The sequence below is a fragment of the Anabrus simplex genome, chromosome 1, assembly GCF_040414725.1.
Source record: "Anabrus simplex isolate iqAnaSimp1 chromosome 1, ASM4041472v1, whole genome shotgun sequence".
Classification (NCBI taxonomy): domain Eukaryota; kingdom Metazoa; phylum Arthropoda; class Insecta; order Orthoptera; family Tettigoniidae; genus Anabrus; species Anabrus simplex.
This window is the reverse complement of record NC_090265.1, coordinates 472,715,551-472,728,312: the sequence shown is the minus strand read 5'-3', so window position 1 is coordinate 472,728,312 and position 12,762 is coordinate 472,715,551. Positions and strand designations below refer to the sequence as shown.

The 12,762-nt window shown below is 40.6% G+C and overlaps 1 protein-coding gene across 1 annotated transcript in view; it reads right to left on the bottom strand.

Moving 5' to 3' along the window:
* LOC136873939 (DNA mismatch repair protein Mlh3) overlaps positions 1–3,564 on the bottom strand; it is a 151,061-nt gene extending 147,497 nt beyond the window's left edge. The window contains exons 1-2 of the mRNA XM_067147348.2: positions 3,386–3,564; positions 2,372–2,499 (exon numbers count right to left, since the gene is read on the bottom strand). Coding sequence (XP_067003449.2) covers positions 2,372–2,499; positions 3,386–3,475 — 218 coding nt within the window. The 5' untranslated portion in view covers positions 3,476–3,564. The remainder of the gene's footprint in view (positions 1–2,371; positions 2,500–3,385) is intronic.
* Between the last annotated feature and the right edge of the window lie 9,198 nt (positions 3,565–12,762).

The following is a 12,762-nucleotide window of genomic DNA, read 5'->3' as shown; positions in this document are numbered from 1 at the left end:
TGTATACTTTGGATATTGAAAATTTTAAATGTTGAGGTCCTTCATCAGATGAAAAAGAGAAAAGAACTGCTACTTACTATAAAACAACAAGGTACTTTATGTCGCACCGACACAGATAGGTCTTATGGCGATAATGTGTCGAGGAAAGTGCTAGGAGTGGGAAGGAAGTGACTGTGGCCTTAATTAAGGTACAGCCCCAGCATTTGTCTGGTGTGAAAATGGGAAACCACCGAAAACCATCTTCAGGGCTGCCAACAGTGGGGTTCGAACCCACTACCTCCTGAATACTATTACTAAAAAAACAAAGGAAAATGCAATACCTTGGATATGTTACGAGGGGTGAGCAGTATTAATTATTACAGCTAATTATTGAATGAAGGATACACGGATAAAGGTCTGTCGGAAAACTGAGAAATTCATGGTTTAAAGACATTTGAAGATGGCACAGATGTACATCAGAAGAAAATTTTCATGCTGCATTGTCAAGATCAGAGCTGGCTTCGTGGATCGCCAACCTCCATTTGGAGATGGCGTCTTAAGAAAAAGAAGAAGAAGTGGTTTAATTCCTAACTCAGGTATAGATATTAGAGAGTAATTAGGGCATGGTTCATCTTCCTAGAGTGAAGAAACCAGTGGAGTTCCTCAATGTTCTGTGCTGGACCCATTATTATTTTTGCTATTTATTAACAATATTTCCTAGTCATTGACAACCTATAGTTACCATATTTATGCCGATCTGCAGATTTACAAACATTGTGACCCATGTAACATCACAGAAGAACTAAATTCTGAACTGTCTATCTCTTTGTAACTGAGCAACACAATACGGATTCAAAATCAACCCTGATAAGACCCACATCATCATAACACGACAGCAAAAAGCTTTAACACACATTAGAAGTGGGAACCTACCAGATTTTGTGCTACATGACCCTAAAGTTGCACTGAGCAAAACATAAAAAATCTTGGTGTTATGTTTGACAAAGACTCTCATGGGCAGAGCAAGTAAAATATACCTGTCTGAGAGTGTATCAGTCCCTCCTCCCACGGCAAAGAGCCCGAAAATTCTTACCTCTGGCAACAATAATAATGTTATTGGTTTTACATTACACTAACTACCTTTACAGTTCTTGGAGACTCAAAGGTGACATGATTTTGTCCTGTCGGAAATCTTGTATGTGCCAGTAAATCTACAGACATGAGCATCTTCACATAACACCAGATTGAGCCAGGATCAAAGCCTCCAAGTCAGACTCAGAAGCCATTTGATCTACTCAGCCCAGCCCTATAGCAACAAAAATTAACGTAACACAATAATAATGCCCCTACATGACTACTATGATGTTGTGTATAATGACCTTAACTCACAGTTAGCTAGTACTGTGGGTTACAAAAAGCACAAAATTCAGCATTTGTTTCACGTCCACTGTGAAACCGTATTAACATATCTCTCTGTATCCAAACAAATTGTCTATCCTAAACCGGCAAATGAGAAGGAAACTTCCTGCCCTGCACACAACATTATAAATATGTCTCGATCACAGTACCAAGCATCCAAGTTTACCAACCTCTCAGAGACTCCTTTTACAATTGGCTTTATGTGGCACCGACACAGATAGGTCTTATGGTAACAATGGGATAGGAAAGGGCCAAGAGTGGGATGGAAATGTCTGTGGCTTTAATTAAGGTACAGCCCCAGCATTTGCCTGGTGTGAAAATAGGAATCCATGGAAAACAATCTTCAGGGCTGAGGACAGTGGAATTTGAACCCACTATCTCCCAAATGCAAGCTCACAGCTTCAGGCCCAATGAATGAATGAATGAATGAATGAATGAATGAATGAATGAATCAATCAATCAATCAATCAATCAATCAATGTCTTTTTTTGCTAGTGGCTTTATGTCGCATCGACATAGATAGGTCTTATGGCGACGATGGAATAGGAAAGGGCTAGGAGTCGGAAATAAGCGGCCATGGCCTTAATGATAGTACAGCCCCAGCATTTGCCTGGTGTGAAAATGGGAAGCCAGGGAAAACCATCTTCAGGGCTGTCGACAGTGGGTTCCGAACCCACTATCTCCCGGATGCAAGCTCACAGTTGTGCGACCCTAACCACACAGCCAACTCGCTCGGTAATGAATAAATAAATAAATAAATAAATAAATAAATAAATAAATAAATAAATAAATAAATAAATAGAAGACTATCTGGCACTAAGCCCCTGGTAAAACCCAAAATGAGCTTTGGTGGTACATAGTATTAGCTGAAGAAAGTATATCGGGGTTGCTGCTAACTTATGCCCCCCTCTGGCGAAAGTCCTGAGCATCTAGCAGCTACTGTGTGGGTCTATGCAGCTCTAATATTACTCACCTGGGACCAAGAGCATCCAGTTGCTCCAGTTCAATCCCAGATCCATTGTCAATCACTTGCAACTTGAAAAGCTTTAGATCAACTCGAACTGCAACTGATGTCGCTCCAGCGTCCAATGAATTCAGCACCTGTAAATTTCCAATACATTTCTTTAAGATACCGGTATATCTCTAACGAATACTTCCAAAACAATTTTTTTAATAATATGAGAAATCATATATTATTTCATTAAGTGTAATACTGCCTTCATATTAGTACTGTTCTTAAATTTGAACATCATGCAATACAATATACAAAAAATTAATTAATTTCGAAAATTACATTTTTGAAATATGTTTTTTTTTTTTTTTTTTTTTTTTTTTTTTTTTTTTTTGCTAGTGGCTTTACGTCGCACTGACACAGATAGATCTTATGGCGACGATGGGATCTGAAAGGGCAAGGAGTTGGAAGCGACCATGGCCTTAATTAGTGAACAGCCTCAGCATTCACCTGGTGTGAAAATGGGAAACCATGGAAAACCATCTTCAGGGTTGCCGACAGTGAGATTCGAGATATATATATATAGTACAAAATACTCACCCATACTCTGAAATAAAGGAAAGAGAAACAGAAATATAATACCATTTTTTTAATTAACATGCAACAGAAGAATAAAAGTTATGTTCATGTTCTTCATAAGAAACTGATGATCTAATTTTAGCCATTACCTAATAATAATGAAATCTGACATTTGGTACTCAGACAGTACCCATTATTTGAAGATATAACATTCGATTAACAAATCATTTTCCTAAAATGTATGTATTAATACGTCTTTCAAATGAATAGTCCTACTAGTGGATGGAAGAAAATATATAATATGCATACTTTTCACATTAAAAAACTACTACCGGTAGTCTAAGATTGCTGAACATCCATTTTAAACCGATACACTAATTCGTTCATTACGATAAGACAATAAAAAAATAATAGGTAAATATCCGTACAACAAGTTCCTTCCTGGGAGCTCCTTACCAATTCAACAACAGCTTGCGCTGGCGAAGTTACTATTATTCCACTTCTTAACACTGCTTGGACTCCTTGAGAGAGTAATCTGATGGCCATCTAATCCTTTGACTATAACATGACAGTCTGATCATAGAAGAAATATTTTATTTTGAAAGTGTCATTTATTGACATTTCACCTGTCATCATGATCCTCTTGTTGCATGGTCTAAAATTTGTTTTGATTTTGTTTATAATAAATCAGCTGATATTAACGATTGACTTTTGTTATTTCCACAGAGAAATATAATAGAATCACAGACGTAGATTTAGACTGGCAATGAGCAAAAGGATTCTGAACCCGGAAGCTTGCGGCCGCCGCCATCTTACGTCACTACATTATCCCGAGGCATTTATTTAAACTACTAGATGAAATGGGTAGAATGCACAGGAGATAATTAAAATCACATCAAAATATTGTTAATACTGGTTACTTAGGCCTATTTGATCTCTTATTTTACTGTAAAAAGAAACACTGGTATATCAATTTACAATGCTTAAGACCAGTGGCGTATCCTGGAATCTCCACTGAGGCATGCAACTAGTAACCATGCAGTTAACACAATGTATTAAGTAAATTTCAATTCTACTCACCCTAATTACATGTAGCTGAACTCGAGCCAAACAGTTTTATTGTAAGTTTCTGGACTGAACGTGCGTACACAATTCTTGTTTTCTGTTTTTAAATTTACGAGGGTCCGCCTCTGTGGTGTACCGTAGTAGTTAGTGTATTTAGCTGCCACCCCCGGAGGCCCGGGTTCGCTTCCCGGCTCTGCCACGAAATTTGAAAAGTGGTACGAGGGCTGGAACGGGGTCCACTCAGCCTCGGGAGGTCAACTGAGTAGAGGTGGGTTCGATTCCCACCTCAGCCATCCTCGAAGTGGTTTTCCGTGGTTTCCCACTTCTCCTCTAGGCAAATGCCGCGATGGTACCTAACTTCAGGCCACGGCCGCTTCCTTCCCTCTTCCTTGTCTATCCCTTCCAATCTTCCCATCCCCCGCAAGGTCCCTGTTCAGCATAGCAGGTGAGGCAGCCTGGGCGAGGTACTGGTCATCCTCCCCAGTTGTATCCCCGACCCAGAGTCTGAAGCTCCAGGACACTGCCCTTGAGGCGGTAGAGGAGGGATCTCTCGCTGAGCCCGAGGGAAAAGCCAACCCTGGAGGGTAAGCAGATTAAGAAGAAGAAGAAGAAGAAGAAGAAGAAATTTACGAGGGAAGGTAGAGGTCTCGCGGCTTTAACTATTTGTATCTTTTCATCAAACGAACGGCCAGTAAACGGCTTTTCAAACTGATTTACAATTATATCCGTTTTAGACTCGTCCATCGTTAATACCACATGTGCGCAAAATATAATAAAACTCCGAAAATGATGAATAGCACAGGAACAGCACACACAGAATGAACTCACTAATCAGCAAAACACACAATGAATTAACTCACTAGTTAGCCACAACTCAAGCACTGGAGGTATGTCAAGTCACCCCAGTGGCATTGGTCAGTTTCGTCACATTGGGTTCTCGCTGGGGGGTAATCTGTGTGTCCCGTTCGCTGTAAACATGTCGACTTCTCCACGTTGCTAACAGATGGCAGAGGGTAGCACGGGTATGGGGTGACAAATTCTGACCAAGTTTCAATTGCAGCGAAATCGTTCGGAGGGTTTCAGAACTACGTCTGCCACTGAATGCAATTTTAAGATTGAATGCCTTACGTCCGTAACTCCTACATTTGCTGTCTCTTTCTTCCGAGAGTGGAGTAGACGGCGAGACTACACCAGCACCACATGTAATCAAGCAACGGAACTAGTACAGTTGCGCGGACCTTTTGAACTTCTGAGAGATGAAATCGTTAATATTTGACCTGAAACAACCTAAAATTGTAAATCAGACAGTTCTTTGTGTTATCATAACGCATGCAATGAATGCCTTGCATTCAAGGAGAATACGCCCCTGCTTAAGACCGATCTATGGTCATATCTGTTTCCTTCAACTCTCTTACAGCATGATTCACACGTATTTTAAAAACAGCAATGAAATTATGCTAATAAGGTGACAAACATGCGTGTCCATTGGGTTTAGACAATAGCATGTGAGCTTAATCTTGAAAACAAATTTCTTTCATACAAATGAGCAGTGGCTTCATTGAGTATGTTCCCTTTCATCACTGAGCTTATATCATTATGGTACATGTATTCTCTCTAAAATACATCTCAGTAAGTTTTCATACTTGAACGACATCTTTCGTAGGTTTCCCATGTTCTTCAAAGAAATGAATGGATAAGGATTTACTTTTTGTACAGTTGCTTCATTACAAGTAGCACATTGCAGAGAAATGACTAACATCTTTACCACAAATCCCGAGAAATATTATGTGTTAATAAACCTAACACCTATCGATTTATGCAAGCTTACTAATCCTTCAACTCTAATATTAACAGATATTTTGACATCCTTAAAACTTATCTTTACAGAATAGAAGGGACCAACACCACTATCATTTAACTATTATAACCAATTATAACCAAATTCCTTTTTTACAAATTGCTTTAAGTCTCACCGACACAGATAAGTCTTATGGCGACCATAGGACAGGAAAGGGCCAGGAGTGGAAAGGAACCAATAAGATCTGTCTTGAAGCTTTAATTTCCCAATGAAAATTGGGGGTGTGTCAGGATTTATCCTAGAGCTCTCTAGAACCTTCCTCTTGGGTATAAAAGCTGGCATATTTTTCGACCAGGTTGTATTATTGATCGTCCAGTCTACTGAGTCTGTGTCAATAGAGCAGGCGGGAGAGTCTCGCCCATCATCGAATATTCCATCAGCATAAGGTAAATGCAGCCATTATATAACTAAGTGATACCCTCTGAAAGCTAGCTCGAGGGGAAGGTTTCCATGTAACCTTAAATTTCCAGAAAAGGAAATTTCTACTTCTAATGTAAATTTCAAAAAAGGCAAAAAGAACTTACCTGAAATTAGGAATAGAGAGTGCGATACCTTCCTGTATTTCCTCTCAACTTGATTTTCAGGTGACTATGACTTTGTAACCGTTTCATATTGTAACTTAACTTTCCTCCATCTAGTCACCTCAGTATCATAGGATTAGCCTCTGCAACGTCGGGCCATAAGAACAAATAGGGTTTCAAACTTCTAATCGCAAATTTCTATGAGCACGAGTTCGCCTCCCCACTACTTTGGTTCTTTTGGCCAGTAACTTTAACTTATTGTTTTCCACAAAGGCCTGGTAGAATGGGTATTTGTTACCCCTGTCTTCTTATGTTAAAGAAAGTTGTCGGTCGGGCTTTTAGACAGTCAATACTGTTTGGTTTTGTAAAATGTATTTTGTGCTTTAGGTAGGCCTGAACCTTCTTGAAAATGTGAATTTGGTAGAGCAAAGACGTTCTGTTTTTTAATCTTGAATGGTGCCTTTGGAAGGCTGTAATTTTATAAGGTGTGGAGAGTAGTCTCCTATACAAACTTGTAGAGCAAGGAAGCTCTTACTTTGGTGTAAAAGGAATTGGGAGATCCGTCTCCTTGACTAGATTTTGGGAGGAGGCGCGGCGCGCTTGAAGTTTGTATAATTAGGGTGCATCAAGCTCAAAGTTTTAATCAACTGTTATTCAATATTCTAAAATCTGTTACCCAATCTTATGTATTTTAGTGTCTCAACTGTAAAGTCTAACTTTTGGAAAGAAACAAAAAAGTAGCAGAGAAAAAAGAAATATCTCTAACTTTAAAAGTGTTCATTAATCTTTTGATTGTCTTAGATAGACCCATTCATGCCCGCACCTTCCTTCACTCTGTCCACCACGGTATCACCATAACAATTATTATTATTATTATTATTTGTAGAAGCGTTTTAATGCTGAAGTAGATTATTGTGGATTTCTTTCGTTCACATGAAATGTTGAACACCATACCGGTATGTCTCCGTCTTGTTCTTGTCACAACCTCCCTAACGGTTCGGGACGACGAAGGCTGTGTCACTGGACCGTTTGCGAATAGCAGTAACAACACCTCCCGGTACAGCAAACTGCGAGTCGCAGCGCAAGACCGTCGCAGTCTGGTCACAGTAGCAGCCAGCAGTGGATCGGTAGCAGCAAACTGTGAGTCGCATCGCAACACAGTCACAGTAGCAGTGGACCAGTAGAGAAGAGGATCCTGGAGCAGATTGTCACTGCTCCATTCGGAGAATAGGTGACGCGTACCGGTACGCCAGTACCGACACACCTCTACGCGAGTGCATCGAAAAAACTAGCGTCTCTCCACTCTCAGTACAGTCGAGAATTGTAAAAAGTTCAGAAAATTTGGGGGTGGGAGCGGACGAAGTTTATATTTCAAAGTGGTTTGCTTTTGAAGCTATGAGCAGGATAAGGAGAGGAAATGTGCCTAATAAAACTACATTTCTAATTCATAACAAGAAGCAACAGTGGCAATAACAAAGGCCAACTCCTCTTCATCTTTTTTCTTTTTGCTAGTGGCTTTACGTCGCACCGACACAGATAGGTCTTATGGCGAGGATGGGATAGGAAAGGCCTAGGATTTGGAAGGAAGCGACCGTTCCCTTAATTAAGGTACAGCCCCAGTATTTGCCTGTTGTGAAAAATGGGTAACCACGGAAAACCATCTTCAGGGCTGCCGACAGTGGGATTCGAACCCACTATCTCCCGGATGCAAGCTCACTGCCGCGTGCCCTAACCGCACAGCCAACTCGCTCGGTAATCCTTTTCATCTGAGTCCATTGTCCTTGTTTGAAAATACTAGACACCACCTAAATGTATTACCACAAATTGATATAATGAACTACCTGTGTGTAGAAAAAGGAAGTCAAGTTTAACATGTTTATTAAGTGTGGACACAATGTTAAATGAAAGAGTATTCAACATTTAACATGTTGTGTCACCAATTAACATTTAACACACCTTGCAATGCTATAAGAATAGATTATTCTTTCTCAGCCTGAAACTTGTTAGTAAGCACAAGTGAACAGTACACTCTGCTGTACAGATGGATTTCTGCATGTTCTGAGCAGGGGTAGTAAACCCTTTTTAGTGGTAAATGTAACATCATAATCATGAGGAAGCGGCTGATTCACAGAATGACCCCATTGAAAGTGTGTTGTCGCATGCCTATTTTCCCAAGAGAATACCAAATAAATAACAGGATGAGAATGTAGTTTTATGTTCACCTTCAACATCTGCTTCAGCTCTCACCAGTAAGGTTAATTATTCATTATACAGTAAACATAAATGAGCAAATATTGAGATGATTAAGCAGACCCGGCCAACAGGTGGAAACTGCAGATGATGATGATTGTCTAAAACTAGTTTTCAATGACATTTTTGTAAATAACCATGAATGGTCATAGTGTGTTCTTTACTTGGGTATATTACCCAACGATACTTATGGAACATGTCCAGACAAAACATCCAATGCATGTGAGTAAATCTACCAACTTGTGTCATGAGTAAATGTGAAATTCCTAGTAAAGCATGGTATAGTTCCTAAGGAAGTGCCAAGAGCACCTTAGAGGTTTTAAGTACTGGTAGTAGTACACAATTTGCTGTCATAGGTCACTAATTTTTAATAGAAGTTCTCGTGAGCGAGATTTTTGTGCAGTCTAATGAGTACTGAGAGGAAAGGAAGGAAGAGTAAAGGGGGCAGGGGCATGCAAGAAATTTTACACTCCCGAAGGGGGGTGCGACACAAAAAGTTTGCAGAGGACTGTTCCATGCAATCAAATGTTCACAACAAATTGATGCTATGATGAAAATTGTCTCTGTTGATATATTATACCAGATAAAATATTTCACTTTCTACAGGCAGAATTTCACTCTAAGAGCCTTTGGTTGTGGCATGATATGCAACCATTAACCCGGCTCAAGGGAGGGAGGGTCACCTTCCCTGTTCTCCACTTGAGTAATTCTTGCCTGGTACATCTATGCTGCAGGGGTGGGCATCCTCCATATCAGTAGGCCGGTGTGAAAGGATGGCTAAGTTCAGGCAGGGACCCAGCACCATGGGGTAAAACGTGGAACCCATGCCCTGGGTTACGGGCGAAGACCTTAACGCCATCTTTGGCAGAGAAGGAGACCTTCAGAATGGCAGAGATGGTGGACAAAGCAACCCATCCTCCCTGGAGATAATTCAAAGGGGACACCACTGCCTTGTGGAGAAGAGGCATCTTCAAAGGCTAAGGGTGTAAACCCCAAAAGAAAATCCTCATCTGTGTTAGGCTTAGCAAGTCAACAGTTGAGTATGAATATACTGCTTTCAAACCTGAAACAAGCCTCGGAAGGAGGAAGAAATTAAATACCGGACATGACAGTTCTTCTCGTACTGTCCAAATTTATGATGGCCAAAAGCCTGATGCTCATCGGAGATACCAGAAGACACAAAACCCTCCCAGGAAGGAGCAACTGAAAATTGGTACACTCAATATCCTTACTCTCACCAACAAATATGAAGAACTTGTTGATCTTATAGAGAGGCGTAAGCTCAAGATATTGGGGTTGAATGAAACAAAATGGAAAGGATATGGGAAGAAGCCCTAGAGAAATGGATATGTGCTGTACTGGAGTCGGAACAATAATGAATCCAAAAATGGAGTTGGCTTCCTCCTTCATAAAGATATAGACACACAGACAGATGTCAAATATGTGAGTGATAGGATCATCCAGATGAGACTAACAAGGGAACATCGACAATGGTCAAGTCGCCGATCGCAAAGAAACTTGGCAAACGCATTGAGGTACACGTAAAAACGATGTCGGCATCAATTTTGGGTGCCAACATTCATTAGGGCATTAACTACGGGGCCTAAAAGTTGCGACATTTCAAATTCCACGTGATCAGCGATGAATACCTGCTGGCCAATGCTAAGCCTGCACACTGCGTGCTTGGAGACACGCCTCTGCACCTCCTCCCCTCCACGCTCCAATTGGTTCGCCACCGCACGTTTCCCTTTTTGCCGCGCTTGCTGGCTACTTAGCTGTTCAACGGGACCGGCTCTATACTTTGCTTCTTTTCGTACTATAATTATTGAAATCCTTTAAATAACGTTCCGTTTCACACATAATGATAATAAATAACCTACACTAATATACCCGTATTTTATTCAAATGTCACATTTTCATTCCTGCTAATTCTGGTGAGTTGTCACATTCGTGGGTACAACTCCGAGTTAAGTACCACCGGGCGTGGTCAAACGTGGGATGGGTAACTGCGTCCTACCTACGCTTAAATTATTATTTACTTCTAAAACGCCTTAAAGCTGTCAGTAGTGTCTTTTAGATTTGACATACATATGGAATTAGTTAAATTAAATCATCCACCACTAAATAAATCTCCCGCCTTTAAACAACGTTAAATACCTTTTTATGTAAAGAAATTACGTGTCCGGATAGAGGATCTCATTGAATGTAATGAGATTCGGTACCACGGGATATCAAAACCTGGTTATAGGTCCAGATCTTCATTTTATGTCCCCCCCACCCATTTTGTGTACGCTATCAGTTGTGTCATAACGAAACGACATCGTGGACGACAAAAACAACAATTATAAACTCCGAGTTTGAAACTACTGGTTTTCTGTATTGTGTACTCTGGTATAAGGAATAGGCCTATAGGTAGAATGTTTTTATTTGTGCTTGTACTGAATGATTTATTTATGTTTTGCAGTGACAGGCACAACACAATTCAATTGCAGCAATGGTTGTCGAATATAAATACATTTAATGCATAGCCAACTTTGATATGAGTATGACATGGAATATAGTAAAGTTTGACGTAATAAGAAAAGCCTTGAAAAATAAAAAAGATGTGCACTTATATATGCAGTAGATATACAGTAATCACAGGCAGGCCTGTAGTCTTACTGTACCGGTACTTTTGCGTTATAGCTGACGAAGGTCCATGTATTCAACAAGTACCGATATTAAAGTATCACACTACAGTCTTCTGGGTATAATGGCAGTTATATACGCAAAACGTTAAATAGCTATTGTACGAACTGGTACAACAACAAACAATTACAAGGCAACACAATAAATTACTCCGTATAGGCGTATATTACATCGGGCAAACTCCCCGCCAGTAACTGATAGTAAACAAACACAATCTTTGGTATATTCAAAACATTAAAAAATAGTGAAAAGAAAACCGAAACAAAACAATTAACAACAGGCACCATGTTTTTTTTTTGTTTTTTTTTTTTTTGCTAATTGCTTTACGTCGCACCGACACAGATAGGTTTTATGGCAGCGATGGGATAGGAATGGCCTAGGAGCCGGAAGGAAGCGGCCGTGGCCTTAATTAAGATACAACCCCAGCATTTGCCTGGTGTGAAAATGGGAAACCACGCAAAACCATCTTCAGGGCTGCCGACAGTGGGATTCGAACCCACAATCTCCCGGATGCAATCTCACAGTCGTGCGCCTTAACCGCACGGTCAACTCGCCAGGTGCAAACACTTTCATAAACATTTCAGAAAACGTAAACTGACTAATACAATGTGGAAATTACAAAGGAGAGATATGAGGAAGGCTGATAGATTACCCAAAGTGTAGCACCGGTTCTCTTCGACAGCTAAGAAAACCGGCTGGCGAGGGGGAAGGGAAATGTGCGGTGGCGAATCAATTGGAACGCGGAGGGGAGGAGGTGCAGAGGCGTGTCTCCAAGCACGCAGTGTGCAGGCTTAGCATTGGCCACCAGGTATTCATCGCTGATCGCGCGGAATTTGAAATGTCGCAACTTTTAGGCCTCGTAGTTAACGCCCTAATGAATGTTGGCACCCAAAATTGATGCCGACATCATTTTTACGTGTACCACAATGTGTTTTCCAAGTTTATCGCGATCGACGATTTAAACATTGCCAATGTTTCCTTGTAATGTGACCATTCACAACGTCACCTATAGTATGTCATGATACCCAGGATATGAAATATGCCGTTTTCCGCGTCATTCTGGGATAAAAACTGCCCAAGTTAGAATGTTTCTGCCCGCTCCGGGACTCGATTTGCAGTATCCAGAGTCGCGCGACCGAGCTCTAGTTGCTGGTAATTAGCAGCGAGGCAGTGCAAGAGCGCTTGTACGTGAAGTTCTCTCACTCCAACTGCGAGCGAGATGAAAAGAGACGCGTTATCACGTGACAGAGAATTTAGGTCACTAGCTGAGCCCATGTAGGATGTCCAACATGAGAACAAACATTATACCCTATTTCCCTCATTCCGTCACCACTGCTAACTCATCGAATTCAACTGTTTTTGTCCTGTTAATTTTTATAAATCGCAAAATACTCAATGGATAATTAAGCGCAAACATTCATTTGAATCAGAGAATTTTACGCATAATTATG